General features: G+C 38.6%; 1 protein-coding gene and 1 long non-coding RNA gene across 3 annotated transcripts in view; one reads left to right on the forward strand and one right to left on the reverse strand.

Annotated features, from left to right (window-relative positions):
* FAM171A1 (family with sequence similarity 171 member A1) overlaps window positions 1-15,036 on the forward strand; it is an 86,449-nt gene that overhangs the window by 54,068 nt on the left and 17,345 nt on the right. Inside the window, exons 3-5 of the mRNA XM_021551668.4 lie at window positions 1,829-1,921; window positions 6,873-7,031; window positions 11,943-12,119. Of these exons, the coding sequence (XP_021407343.3) occupies window positions 1,829-1,921; window positions 6,873-7,031; window positions 11,943-12,119 (429 nt within the window). The remainder of the gene's footprint in view (window positions 1-1,828; window positions 1,922-6,872; window positions 7,032-11,942; window positions 12,120-15,036) is intronic.
* LOC146768143 (uncharacterized) overlaps window positions 11,592-15,036 on the reverse strand; it is a 38,346-nt gene continuing 34,901 nt past the window's right edge. For both annotated transcript variants that reach the window (XR_014951142.1, XR_014951141.1), the window contains exon 2: window positions 11,592-13,158. This is a non-coding gene — a long non-coding RNA (uncharacterized LOC146768143). The remainder of the gene's footprint in view (window positions 13,159-15,036) is intronic.

The following is a 15,036-nucleotide window of genomic DNA, read 5'->3' on the forward strand; positions in this document are numbered from 1 at the left end:
ACTTCCCTCATAATTATTTATTAGAACATTGATGTCGTGTGTTCTTCACCACTGGACACCTGTAAAATAAAATTGGAGTTTTTCTACAACATGTTTTCAAGTTTTGGTACAGCTATTGAATCTGCAGCAATAATTAATTCAGGAAGGCTGTAATTATACAGGAATAAGGCTGGATCGTTGCTGTCATCCTTCTGGCCTTAAAAGCTGTGTCTTTCTGTCATTGTCATGCTGAGAAAAGATTGTGCAGAAAAGCCCAAGGGAAGTTTAGAGGTTATATATTCGTTATAGTCTGGCACATATGGAAGAAGATGTTGGCATGGTTGATTGTATTGAGCTCCCCAGGGTGTCTAAATTATATTAGCTTTCTTCATACAAATTAAGTTATTGGAGTAAAGACAAATTTTGTAATTGTGTGGCCTTAGTGCTACTTGCACTAGGCTTTCTGACTTATGCTGCCTAATGTATAGATCTGTTTCACATTTGGGCAGTGGAAAGAAAATGCCCAGCTGTACTTGCAATAACATTATATCTAATTCTTTTTTTTTTTCTTTTAATAATTGTATATATTGTTAAGACTATCTTTTAGGTGGTAGTTATTTTCAGTGTGTTTCTCATAGTTTTTTCTCCTTTCTCCCATACTTCTCCCAAACACTAAAATTTCTGCTCTTTAAAAGGAGAATATATTTCTTAAAATAGAAATAGTGTAGTCTTCCTACTGGTAGCTAACATCTGTGTGGTTTCTTGGATTCATTAATGTGTATTAATTTAGAGGAAGTTCATAAAATTCCGGAAAATCAGAAGAGTTTGTGTTGTACTTCTGTTGACTGTTTCTGAGAATGCCTTCCTCAACTTGTGTTTACTTCAGACTAGGATGAGTCCCATTCAGGTATGGGATGCTGCCCAGTTATTACTAGTTATTAATAGTAGCAAGTTATTACCAAAAATAACTAGTCTGCATTAGTCTTCTCTTGTTCTATCTTTGAAAGCCAAATGTGGACTGCAGGCAGTCATGCTCCTTACTGTTTTCATAGTTGCAGGAGGCAGGTGGGCTCTGTGGCTAATTCCTTCCATATTTTGGGTCTTCTGGGACTGAATAACTTGGCATGAAATTATATCTTATTTTTCATTCTGCAAAGATGTGTGTGCATACTGACACAACCCCCTACAAGGACTGTCATTACCCAGTGGGGAGGATGGTCCTTGCAGGTAGACTTCTTGCAGCAAATACCATTGATCTGTCCTCTTTCACACCACTGGTAGGATGACAGGAGTTCTGCTGTAAATAGCACTTCTCTGGTGTGGGTGGTGACTCAGTACATGCTGCATTTTAAAGCAAATAATTCAGACTTAATCATCATATTTTGCATTTCTGTATAACTTATGTAAGTATCTCAAAGTACTTAAAACTTAAATTTCATTCAAATCTTTCTGAGGTAAGAAGTATAGCTGTTGCACAGAAAAATAACTCAGCCAGACTGAGTTAGCATTTCAGTTCTCTTTATGTATTTCTTGTCTTTCTGTGGAGATGGGAAATGCTTCATGTAAGGCATGAAACCCTGCTTCACACTGCACTCTCCAGTGCTTTGAGCTACCATGCATGACGTGCAGGAGTCAAAGAGTAGAACATTTTGTTTAGTTCAGCAGTTACTCTGGCAGTTTAACTCTTTGGTTCAGAAAATGCATGTGGTTTCTGTCATGTATACAATATGATTTTAATAGTTTGGGTGGCCTGCTTTTGCAAAAATGTGAAGAAAGTAAGTGCTGTTGTTATTGGATTATGCTTATAAGAATTTAAATATATGCCACTTAAACCGCTTCTCTCCCACAGTGTTCTCTTCCCTGAGCCTTGGCCTTCTTCCTGAACGCTCAGCTACTCTGATGGTCTATGATGATGTAGTCCAGATTGTCTCAGGATTTCAAGGTATGCTGCCTTTGGGAAGTCAGAATTGAAATTTGAGGGACACTGAAGAAAAAGCCTGACAGCGCAGTGCTTTCTGAACTCTGTCCTGTGAGTGAGACTGGTGTTCTGTGGGGAGTTCTGAATTCCCTGGGGAATGCTTCTCTGTGGGATTGTTTTACCAAATTAATAGCTGAATTCATCCCTCACTGCTGTGACTAGGGAATTCAAGTTACACAGTAATAAATGAGTTTGGATTTTAGTGTGCCATTTGAGAGCTAGAGATTAAATTTCTTAAACTGTCTGTTGGATGTTTTTTCATCTAGCCTTACTTAACCATCCTTGAAAGAGACATTTTCTGGTGTTCTTTTAAGATTTTTCTCTGGTTTTATTTTTTTTCTTGCTTCCTAGAGTGCATGAATTAGCTGTTTAGGGCATAGAAAACTGAAAATTTTTGTATAGCCTGTGTGGACCCCTTGTCAGACTGCCTGCAAACCTAAGTCCTACACATTGAAACCCACCGTATTAGAAAAATAAAGTTAAGATAACCTTTTTGTAAGACTAAACACAGATGTTAAAGTAACTGTAGTTATCAGTTAGAGGAACAGTGTTTTCTGAACTGCACAGGGAAGAATAAAATTTTCATTTGACTTAGGGGTCTGACATAAATTAGTCCAACTAATGTGCTGGCTGAGGTAAGTCTGTTAATAAAGAACAGGTGATTTTAAAGATACTTTGAATCAGAACATGGGAATATCCTTCCTTTGGGCACTCTTATTGGGCATAAATGCTGTCTTATTCAGAATAAATTTTATGCTTGCCATAATTTTAAACTCTACTGGATAGTTAATAAACAAGGAAATAGTGCCCTCAATAGTATTCCAAGATAACCTTGTTCTGTCTGAGAGAAAATAATACAATTATGCCTTCCTAACATATTTTTTAGTTAGAAGCCATCCAGACTCAATAGGCTTTTCATTAGTGATAGCACTAGATATGGCTGGAGCTGAAAATGCATTAAACAAATTAGGTAGCTGATGGAATGCTCCGAAGGAACTGGAGAAAAAGCTGCTGTACATATATTGTGCAGTTTGAGAGCTGGACATTGTCTAATGGGGTAAATTAGATGGATGGTGAACTCTGTTAAAACACAAGGGATTCCATTAGGCAAGACATGAAACATTGTTTACCAACAGTATTCCATTATCATGCTGTATTAAACATTCTTATTGTTATGCAAATGTGCTAATATTATTCAATTAACTGGAAAAGAACAGTATTTTCATGTTCACAGCTTCCTTCAAAAAAACAGGGGGTGCTAAAGGACTAGAGGGACATTTAACAGCTGAGTGAGACTCATAAATATTTTCAACATAATCTTCTTTCCTTCAGTATATTGATCCAATGTGTTAACAATATATATTAATGAGAATAATTTAACTGCTTCTACTTCTACGGGATAGCAGAAAAAAAGGATAAAGGAAGAAAGGGGTACCTGAAGTATTCTAAGGACTGGGATTTGAACTTGCAGTCCTGCCCAGTAAAATCTTTTTTATGGGTCCAGTCCTCATTTCTTTTCCTGGGACTTCTCTTGTGATGAAGCCTAAAAGAAAGACAGCCTAGACATTGTTCCAGTATTTGAATGGAGCCTCTCTAGTCTCCATCCAAAATCCTTGTGACCTAGTTTTTCTCTGTTATTTCTCTAATTTACTTCCCAGTAACCTCACGCTATTTCAAAAGAGCTGATCAGGAGTTACCTTAGTGTAAAACTGAGAGCAAACCAGAACTCATTATAGCAGGAACAGACTGGGAACACTGGTGTTTGAAGCACCAGTCAAAGGGAAAGAAAGGCCTGTCTTGGTGCACTAACTTACCAATTGCATTTGAATAATTAATCAAGCAAGCAATGTATTATGCAGTTGAGAAGTTTGTGTGAGTTGATGCAGGCAGCTTCATTTTCAGGATGGCATTACAATCCACTGCTGTGCTGTCAGTAATTGTGAGGGATGGGGCTTGCCAGCCCCTGGGTCATTTAAGTTATTTAATGCCAGCACAATGACAGGCTGAATTTCAGTGTGCAGCGAATGGAACCTGCATGGGGACTCTGTCTCTGACCCATGAGCAATCAGAGCATGAATTGGTGAGACTTCAGATATTACTTCACATAGATTAAACCTCAAATGCTGGTGTGGCGCCACTTGTCACATATGTAGTGTGACAAGAGGTACCTTACAGGGACTCCTTGAGGTTACTTCCTCAGGAGTGTACTGGCAAACTGGAGGTGACAGCATTTAAATCTGGCTGATGTGTTGACAAGAGGCTGTTTAAAGAAGGTAAGATCAGTACTTAGCAGTCTTTACTTCACAGCACATATCATGTGGGAAGAGCTCACATGCACATTTTACACTCAAATGTGCTTGGTTTTTATAAGTAAAAAATAGGTATCTTCAGTAATAGAAGCAATACTAATAACCCACTCCCAGTGATAAGTGATCACTTGTTTAAAAAATATTTTTAAGAGTCTGATCAGTACAAGTTTCTACCATTTCCAATTCCCTTAATAAATCTGTGCCCAGACATATGCCCCAAAATCCACTATGGCCTCTGATAAAGGAGAACATTGGATTATCTTCCAGCAAGGTGGTGACAGAAGGTGAAAGCCTTGGTAGCTGCTTTCCTCACACGCCTTCCTCTGGAAGCTCCCAGTCCTCTGCCCATTTGGAGTCTTGCCAGGTATGGGAGACCCAACTGAGGAACTGAGGGGAGAGTCAGGGTGAGTGGCAGGTTTTTGGTGAACATCAGTATGGAGGAATTTGTTTTTCTAGGGTGTGAATAAGCTACTCAGCACTGATGTATTAAATGTCTGTGTATGTACTGTCACAGAGGAGGCTGTTTCTTCACCCTCAAAGCTTATAGGTGGGTTCATTGGTGTGCAGGTTTATTGCCAGGTTTTGGACTCAGCCATTAGAAGGCTTTGTACTGCTTGTAGGATTGAAGGAACTGAGGTTGGCTTTCCAAACCCTTCTTATCTAGCTCTCTCAGTGCTAAAATCCATCAATTTTTTTTTAATAGAAAACCCACAAACTAATGTATTACAGACTCAACAATAGTTACTTGGTTTCTAATTTTTGCTTAGTTTGTATCTTTGGAAATAAAACACCAGTTGCTGGCAACTTGAATAATGCATCTTAGCCAGACATTTAAACAGCAGAAAATCCTACAATTTTACAGTGAACTATTGGTGATAATCCTAAGGCCAGTCCCTTTGTTGTGTGTTTTTTTACCCTGTGTTGTTACTGTGGATATGTATACCCATGGGCTGTAGGAACCCACTCAGCAGTGCAGTCAGAGGGTTCCAAAGTGCCTGAGCACATCAGTCCCTGAGGCACAGCAAACTGCTACTTGCACAGCACACAGGAGATAAATCCTGCCTGAGTTTGTTGCAGTCAATTTATTTAATCTTTTATATAGTTTTCCATTTATGCTTAGAAATCAGATAAGGGAGATTTCTTACCATGCCTCACAGGTGTTTAATGACGATTTTTAACACTTAAGGATACTGCCAGTATTGAGAGCCTGCTGTAAACACTAAAATTTTCAAGAAATTAAGAAATAAAAGCAATTTCATAGTTTTTTCTTGCAGAATTACCAAAGAAATGACAGCAAAAAAATGGTCAGCTCTTTGGGGCTGCTTACTCCTGTACACAGGCATTTTTCTTAGCCAATACAACATTTTGTTCTGTTAAGTTTTGTTTTCTCACAGCTAGAACTCTTGCTGGAAAATTATGCAAGAAAGATTCCAGTCTCTAGGTTAATGACAGTGGTAGTTACAAAGCTTAGGAGGAAGTCAAGCTCGTTATTCTTTCTCACAGTGAAGCTTCATGTAACCTAAAAGTGCTGCCAGAGACTAAAGGGGGAAAAAAATGCAAAATTGTTTCAAGTTGACATCTTTGAATCACATAGTCCAATGTGAATTAAGAAGAAAACTGCTTGCCTCTTGATTTTGTGCTTTGTGGGAAGTGTACTGTGTGTATTCAAAATGAGCTCTGGAGAATACAATAGGTTTTGATTTAAAAATTAATTTGCATGTTGTGCACACAAACTTGCAGATGGAGTCTTGCTGTGTGTTGCTAAACAGTATTAATGGTGAGTATCCTTTGAAAAAGACTATTGACTTTATAAGCTGGGATTTAAATGAGACATGAAATGCTATAGTACATGAAACAGTCTTAAATCACGTTGCAGCAAAGGCCCTTCAATTAACACCTAGTGAGCTTGAAAGAAGCCCTAACACTGTACAAGACAAAGAAAATGAGAGAAATCTTACGTGCCAAATAATCTGTTTCTATTTAGATGTGTTCTTTGCATGGGGAAATATGGAAAATCTTTTCACCCAAGGTTTGTCATTTAATCTTTTAGTCTAGTGATTCCAGTAGTGATCAGTCTCAGTTCTAGAGTTTTCATGGCCAAAGCTTTACAGAAGTTACGTGACTTAATTGAGAATATAGGTAGAACTATCTCTTAGAAAATAGAAAATATCTCTTAGAAAATTTTGAAAATGATAAACTGCATTTATCTTGCTGTTTCAGGGAAAACAAAATTTGAACGAATATGGTGAACTGGATGCTTTCCAGTTCATGGTATGCTTTTGCATACCCTACCTCTGAACTTAGCTTTAGTTTCAGTTCTACTAATTAAACGAGGCATGCAATAGAAGTAGAGGAGAAGCAACATAGCCAGTAAAGCTTCAGACAGTAGGTGCCTCCACAATTTTGCTCTGGAGAGAAATAATGGAAACTGCAAAATAAATGTAAAATGTAAAAAAATTACTGTCTTTCATAATAGCTTTCTGATGTCTCTGTCCTTCTCAAGCTGCTGCAATTTATAATGAAAAAAATGTAAGATTGCTTCCATGAATATGAACACCTAAATATTCTGCCCACCTTGGATATAAAGTCACTTTTAATATTTTTAGGTGCACGGACTCAGCCACAAGTTCACTTTCAGAGAAGATCTGTGAAGTTGCCAGAGAACACTAGCTACAGTGATTTGACAGCATATCTGACTGCGGCCAGTTCACCCTGGGAAGTGGACAGTTTCCCTTATTTGCAGGGATTAGATGGAAATGGAACAGGTAACCCACTACCTTGGTTTTGTTCTGATTTCATATTGGTCTAGGGCTTGACTTTTGATCCTATAATTTTTTCCATTCCCCATTCCAGCAAACATTCTTTCAAATATGGGTGACATGACATTTTCCACTGCCCTACCAATATGCTGTTCCAGTGAACAAGAGGGTAAGGTCTCCCATCCCTTAAATGAGGCCACTGAATAGCAAAGATGAAAACTCTTGGCTTTGGGAGATCAGACAAGTTGGTCACACTTCTAGTTCAGAGCTGAGTGTCCAAATGCACTGCCTGTGCACATAAAAGATGGAAATCAATGTGAAGGAGCAAGAGAGAATTTAACCTGAGGATGCCATAAAATTCTTAATATTTTTTTCTAAAAATAAATAAAATGCCTACATATCAAGATTTTAATACTGTGTTGTTTCAATGGCTTTGTGGATACTTTTGAATGTAGCCAAAATGTGCAAATTTGTCTAGCACCAAAGAGAAAACAATGAATATTCATAGTAGAAACAACCACTGTTAAATTCAAAGTTGTAATACATTTTTATGACTGCGGCTGCCTGCTAGTCTTTTTCCAGTTTTCATTCAGTCTTGAGTCAAATAATTGGTGTTTCATAGGTAAGAGAAGAATAGCAGAATAAAGAGCAGAAGCCTTCAAATTCTTAAAAGGCTGGTGTGAAAAGGAGAGTAATTTGTTTTCTGTGCCTGTAATGAGTTAAAGTTATCAGTGGCCATGCAGTGTAGCAAGAGAGATTCAGACTAGTGATTAGGAAAACCTTGCTATGGTGGGAATAGTGTAAGCTGTAGAATTACTTTTTTGAGGGTGTTGAACAGAGTGAGACAGTAACCTGTGAGGATGGCAGAGGCATAGCTGAGCCTGCTTTGAAGCAGCCTGAATATCCCCTTGAGGTCTCTCCCTGCTGTTTCTCAGGATGCATTTACTTGTGATGTGTTGATCTAAGTGACTTTGAATGCTAGGTCATGTGTGTAAATGGTAGCTTGCTAGCTTCCCCCTTCTTCCCTTTGTACAAATCTGCACATCTCCTTTTCTATTACAACAAGAAATGTGTCTGCAACCTTACTCCACTCCTTCTGTCTGCTCCAGTGAGCACATCTTATCCTATCTCATTCTACCTCCCTGTCATTTCCCTATTCTCATCTTCAACCTTCAGTTTTCTCTGACTTTTCATACTCAGACATGATCAAAACCTCTTTAGCTTTTTTAAAATGAAGGAATGCATTTGATCTCCCTCATTTGTCTACTTTCTCATCTTCTTTTATCTGCAAACCAACTGAACAAACTGCTGGCAATGTGTGTGGGATTCCTCTTTCCTAAATCTTTCCTAAGTACTCAGCAACCCAGTTTCCCATTCTTGCATTTATTTAGTGATCACAGGTCTTGCCAAGGCTTCAGATGATCCCATCTCATGGGAACTGCACAACCAGGGTATTGTCTTTCTCCTGTTTTACCTCCTAGCCCCCTATAAAACAATAATTGCAGTCTTAGGTTTTTCAGTCTTCTGTATTCTTGCGTGACAGAAACCTCTCTGCTTGAGCACAGGGACCCTGGATTTGACTTTCAGTTTTCAGGCAAAACTGTGTTATAAAAGACCAAAATGACTGGCAAAGAAACGGTGTTTAAGAGACTGAGAAGAGCCTTGTCTTCCAAATACTGGGGTATTCAGTATGGTGTAACACAGACTGTAAATGTAATGTATTTTATTATGCAGTATAGTAGAAGTGAAATGTCCTCTGTCTGTAGTAGAAGACTCTCCTGATGAGGAAGCATGTAACTTTAAAATCCTGAAGTGGGATTAACATCTTTTTCTATATCTACAAGTGACTTGGTGAAGGCTTAGCCTGGAAAACTTTTGAAAGCACAAAAAATGAGGTCAGCATCTGCTGGAGATTTTTTAATACTTTTGTTATCAAGAGAAAAAGAATATTTAAAATATTTAAAAATATTTAAAATATTTTAAAAATAATTTTAAAATTCTAAAAAATCTTAGCATTGATGTGCATGGGAAATTTTGGAATTCTGCAGAACACTGTCTCTTCCCTCTCTTCCTCCTCTCCTTCCCCCACAATTACTTCTCTGTTCTTCTACAGTTTATTTACATGTCTGTAGCATTTTGACAAGGTCCCTCCATTTAGGGAGTATTTGTCCAGAATGGCTTTTGTAGTAATTTTAGCTAAAACCTATTCTCTGTGAGTTCAGCATTTTTCATAAAATCCCAATTGGGTAATTAGTAATACAGAACAGTGAAAATTAATTGCATGAATCAGCATGTTATAAACATAAAAATTTGAAGAATTTCACTGCAAATTCTGCAGTGAATTTCACTGCAAAGCCTGCAAAGTGTTAATTTATTGTTCATATTAATCACCAGTTAGAGACCAGGAGGATGGTTTCACAAAATCTTGTCCTTTTAACCCAACTAAATAAAACTTTCTATCATCGGCCTCAGTGGACCAAGCTGGCTGATAACCATTATTCCACTTGCATTTTGTGGCTGCTTGTTTCTTTATAAAGCATCATGTCTGAACTGACAGTGAATTTTATCTGATTATTTTTAAAGCTCTTTACAGGTCACCAGATGTCAAAAATGACAAGAAATAAATGAAAGCTGACATTTATCGAAGTCCATTCCCTTTTAATCTGTGTGTGTGCTTATCAGTTTTACAGCATACAAGAGTTTCGTAGGCACTGATTTTAATTTGCCTTCACAACAAAAATGAGAAACATTTTATCTTTTTAATGAGCATTATTATACTATACAAGGTGGCAAGTTGGAAAATTATTTCTTCTTGCTAGAGGTCAGTGGATTTCAGGATGTTTTTCATCTTCTAATATAAATTATTCAGTCCAGTGCTGAGCAAAGTATTAGTGCATCTTAATTAAAAATTGTGTTTCACCATCCGAATGCTTTTTCTGGGACTGAAAACTAATTTTTACAGATATATACTATATCAAGACAGTAATAAAAGAAAAATTCAACACTTTCAATATCTAAAAAGATACAAAATATAAAACACTGTTTAATCCTTTATATGAATCTAAAATCTGAAGTTACACAATTTTTTGTTTGGAATTTGTATATACAAGAATGTCATCAGGACACAGTACTTGGCAAGAGGGATTTCTCTGATACCAGCCTGAGAACCGTAGTGGCCTAAGTCCAGGGTTCAAGCATCAATCTGACAGAAGTTACAGGTGCATGGCAGAGGCAGTGTAGTGAATGATCAGGAATAAACAACTTTTCCCTCACCAGTTCCTTCCTCTGTTTCGCTGTTTTGTCTTCTGAAGTGTTAAGGTGACAATAATGGTTATCATTGGAGCCTATATTTACAGATGCATGGGTAGGCTGGCAACCTTCCCCTACACCCCAGCTGAATTTTCAAAGCTTACTTGTCTGTTTTAAATCTGTTAGGTCTGTGTCTCTCCTACATGGCCACCTTCACAGTACCTGTTTTCTCAATACTTTAATCCCTCTGTAAGGTCAGCATCTGCCCCTCCATTCACAGTCAGTGAAGGCAGCATGTGTGTCCCTTGCACATCAGCTGTGTAACAGTGATACCCACCTGGAAATCTGGGCAAAGTGTGCATCAGACTAGATGCTTTCATAAATGAGCCACGTGCAACATTACTTCTGGTTATTTTCCATTCCTTCAGTTTGGCAGTCTTACAAAAGCCAAGGAATTTAAAATTCGGCAAAGTTTTTTGTCACCTTTTTTTCTCCTTCGCTTTACCACTTCCCAACCCCTTTCCTGGTGATGTCTTTATTTGGTGAGCTGTTACTCAGAGACCCCAGATTTAATAAAGGCTATTCCTAGGGCTTTAACCAGAGTTATGAGAAATCATAAAGGTCTCAGTGCTCTGCCACCATTCCCTGAAATGTACTCATCCTGTTGAGCACTGTCGTCGGGATACCTGAGGATACCAAAGGCCCCGTGCCAGCCCAGCTGGGTTGAAGATGCCCTCACAGGCAGTGTGCAGCCTAAGGCTCCAGGCTTACCCATCCCTGCCAGCCGGGCACCCCTCGCTCACCGCCGGCAGGAGGAGCGGCTGGGAGCCCTGGAGCCAGCACGGCACAGGCAGCAGGGATGGTGCTCTTGGCAGCTGCACGGGCCTGTGGGGCTCCAGCCCCTTGCAAAACTGGAACTCCATCTCTTCCAATTTGAACCTGCCATTGCTTTGAGCTCCACATCTTGGTTTTTAAACTCAAGTGGATTTTTTTCGCCTGTGTGTACATATACCTGTGATATTTATCCCTGTCATTGGTTCGTTTGGTTAAATCATTGAAGGGTTACAATGCTTTTTAGAAATATGTTGTCATGAAGTAACATTCATTTGCATCCAGTTTAAACATAAGGAGTATATGCTAATAATCCATTTAGTATGATTCTTTTCAGTGAAAGGCCAAAGGAAATGCAACTTAGCATTCTTAAACATGTGACTGATCATTTGTGAAGTGCCAGTGGTTATTTTGGTGTTTGTTAGTTAACAATATGGGCATTTGCAGTTACAATAAAGACTTGTAAAATATTTTTTTTCCATGAAACTGTGTTACTCATACAGATTTATTTAAGATGAATTAACATGAAAAAATACGTGCAGGAGATTTTTACACTGTAGTTTTTTTGTCTTCACATTTTTCCAAAATTAGGTGAAAAATAGACCATATACATCTTCCTTCAATTTTGTGGCTTGAGTTTGGTCTTTTTGGAAGGGGGAGGGTTATTGGTTGGCTGGCTGGTTGGTTGATATAAAGTTCTTCTGTAAGGCAGGGAGGAAATTGCTGCTCCCATCCCTTGAGAATTGCACTGATGCAGTACTGCAGTGTGGAACCACACAGGTGTCCCTTAAATTCTGTGCATTCTGTACTCAAGGTGTTCATTCACTCTCCCATCAGGAAACAGCACCAGGTATGACCTCACCCCAGTCACTGCCGTCAGCGTCCACCTGCTCAGCAGCGACGGGACCCCCGTCCCCGTGAATGGCCCCATCTATGTAACAGTGCCTCTACCAGCAAACAGCAACTTGAAACACAATGCACACGTTCCAGCATGGAGGTTTGACCAAAAATTTGGTAGGTAACTTCTCGTTGTGGCTTCCTAGATGGCTTTTGTTTTCTATCTAAAAGAAGAGACAATTGAGTTTTACTTATCAAGTAATATATGGTATATATGCAAATATAGTTAGCATTGTGTGCCAGTTTTAACCAAAGGTTTTTGTAAATGTACCATTTTTCAATTATTAAATATTTTATTTAAAAACTTGAGAGAACTTCATTTTACCCAGAGACTGAGGAGAGATGTATTCACTACAGCATTGAATTGGAAGTGTGTAGAAATGGAAACGTGCCTTATCTTTGCCAGCAGCCAGCTATCTGACCTTGGGTCCTCCTCTTGGCTCAGGCTCTGTTTCCTGCCTGCCAGATAGGAAATATAGTACTGATTTCTTTTTAAATCACTTTGAGATTTTCTAATACTGTCAGGAAAATACATTAAATTATTTAAATGAATTTTTGAGAAGAAAAACTAATGAAATATTTTGAAAGGACAGAATGATTAATTAATATAATTTGTACAATGCACTCAAATTTTTGTATTACTGAATAGTGTTTGCCACTGTGAAGAGGAGTTTTCCCAGAAATACATGTTTTAGGCTCTTTTTAAGATTTATTTTCTTCATTTTTTTGTCTAGCTGGTACACTGTACTGGCCTTCCTTACAGCTTCAGATTTTAAAGGGCAAAGGAGTGCCTAAGTCTTGTCTTGGTGATCCCTCTTCAGTTATTGTACTGTGCCTTCTGAAGTATGTGCCACATGGTTGTTAATAAAAAGGAGAATGGAAGGTGAGAAAGGTAGATGCTGAGACAAAAAGGAGCCAGAAATATGGGTCTGTATAGACAATCAGTGGGGGTTTGTCCTGCAAACAAATGGTTTGAGCCAGCTGATGATCACACTTACAAGTAGAGGAACAGGCATGAAAACAGCATGTTGGAGGAAGGGAGGAAGAGAGAGGTGAAGGGGGAAAAAATGTTTTTGATTATTACCTACCTTGGTTTGCTGAAAAAAAAGGATGTATTTTCAAAAAGCATGTCTATGAATCTTCTGTGAGAAGTGGCCTGTATTAGAGGGTAAAGCAGTACAATTTAGTGAAGAGTAAATTTGAATACAATATAATAACACTGGCAATAAATTTCACTACTTTCTTCCTGAAACTGAACAATTCTTATGGAAACTATTTTGTTTTCCCTTGTTAAAAAAAAAAAAAGAAAAAACAAAAACAAAACAAAACGGAAGAATGAGTTTACTTTCCCTATAAGAAGCAGTCCTTCTCCAGTACTTCCTGTCAGCTGTGCTAGAGCTGCAGCCTGCCTCATTGCTAGTTACTCATTGCAAGTAAATGGTTCTGATTGTGATTATGTAGCTTTCTCACTTATGGCCAAATTTCCATGCCCCTGTAGTGAGGCCACAAAGGTGCTCTTTTAGTATGGAATACAGTTTTTAATTTTGTATGTAAAGAGCTAGTTACCCTGTTGTGTGCAGTATATATATTAGTATAGAGCAATATAAGCAGTTAATTCGTGTTGCAGGCTTGAGGCTTCCAATCTTGAGACGAGTCCAGCCTTGCTTGATTCATGACAAACTACTGGAGCACATGTGTTATTGGGAGGAGAAGGCATGAGGACTGCTAAACAGAATGCATCTTTGTCAGGCCACTTAGCTTCACAAAGCTGTGGAGAGCAAGGTATTGAAGATGATATGCTCAGGATCCAGCTCACACTTCAGCTGAAGTAAACAACCTTCTGTGCAACCAAAGGTGTTGAACAAAGATGCATTTTAAGCCCTGACTGCAGCATGCCAGTTCTACTAGAATTTTGGTCATATCCCAAGAGCAGCCACACTGTCTTGTGCAAGCTACTTTAACACCCTAGCTCTGTCAAACTAACCATATGTATCATGAACATGGTGGCATCCTGTCATTCCACATCCCTGTGTTGCTTGGACTGTGAAGGGAGATGGATGGATAACGATTGGGATGGCTCCATACTGGAGGAATCCTTAGCTGGCAGATAAGTTGTTGTAACCCATTTGCACTGCCAGATCTGTGCCTTGTCAGGACAGGACCTCCAGCTTTATTATTCTGATTTTGTCTTTCATTTCATGGCTGTTTTTCTTCAGTGCTGGTTATGTTCTGGTCTCTCCTTAGTAAATTTCCATTGGCATAAATGTTCATGCTTTTATCTGAACAGTGAGTAAATGCCACAGACAGAAAACTGTGACTGTCTTACCAGGCTCATACAGCACTTCTCTCTCGTGGATTAGCAGTGCAGCAGGCACTTGTTCGTGCAAGCCATTGCATTTGTTTAGGGTCCATGAGGTTGTCATCATTACTGAATGGAATACAATTTCTGCTCTAAAAAGCAGAAGTACTTCTCACTTTTAGAGGACATAGAGAAGTGACAGAAATACTACAGATATATTTTAATCCTTAGCATCTCATACATTTTTGCTGAGCTCATGATGAACTAATATGAACCCAGAGGCATCTGACTGGAAGTGCAGAGATTTTCGTAGTTTCCACAAAAACGAGGCATCTTACGGTAGCCAGAAATAACTAATGGCTTTTTAGGATGTTTACCATAAACAATCTGTATTTTCATAGCCATGCTTTCTATCCTTGGGAGAGAAGCACAAGAAGCAGCATAGTCTGCTTAAGGCTGAGAGTGGCTCCACTGACACTGATGAAACAAGCAGCCAGAAAAAACAGGCTGACATCAAAACAAGACAATCTGCTGCATCTATTTCATACTGTTCCAAATGAGATTTTTCATTATGAAACAAACCTACTGCCTTGTGTGCACAGCAAGCAAATTAAAGCAATAATACCATTGTGAATAGTTAATAAAGTGAAGATCAGTTCAATGCCCTGGAGGTGTTTTAAGGATAAGTGAATACATGTAACCTTGTTCTTGTGTTGGTCCACCACCATTTCCTGC

Source organism: Lonchura striata, chromosome 2, assembly GCF_050655825.1.
Source record: "Lonchura striata isolate lonStrDom1 chromosome 2, ASM5065582v1, whole genome shotgun sequence".
In the NCBI taxonomy this organism is placed as follows: domain Eukaryota; kingdom Metazoa; phylum Chordata; class Aves; order Passeriformes; family Estrildidae; genus Lonchura; species Lonchura striata.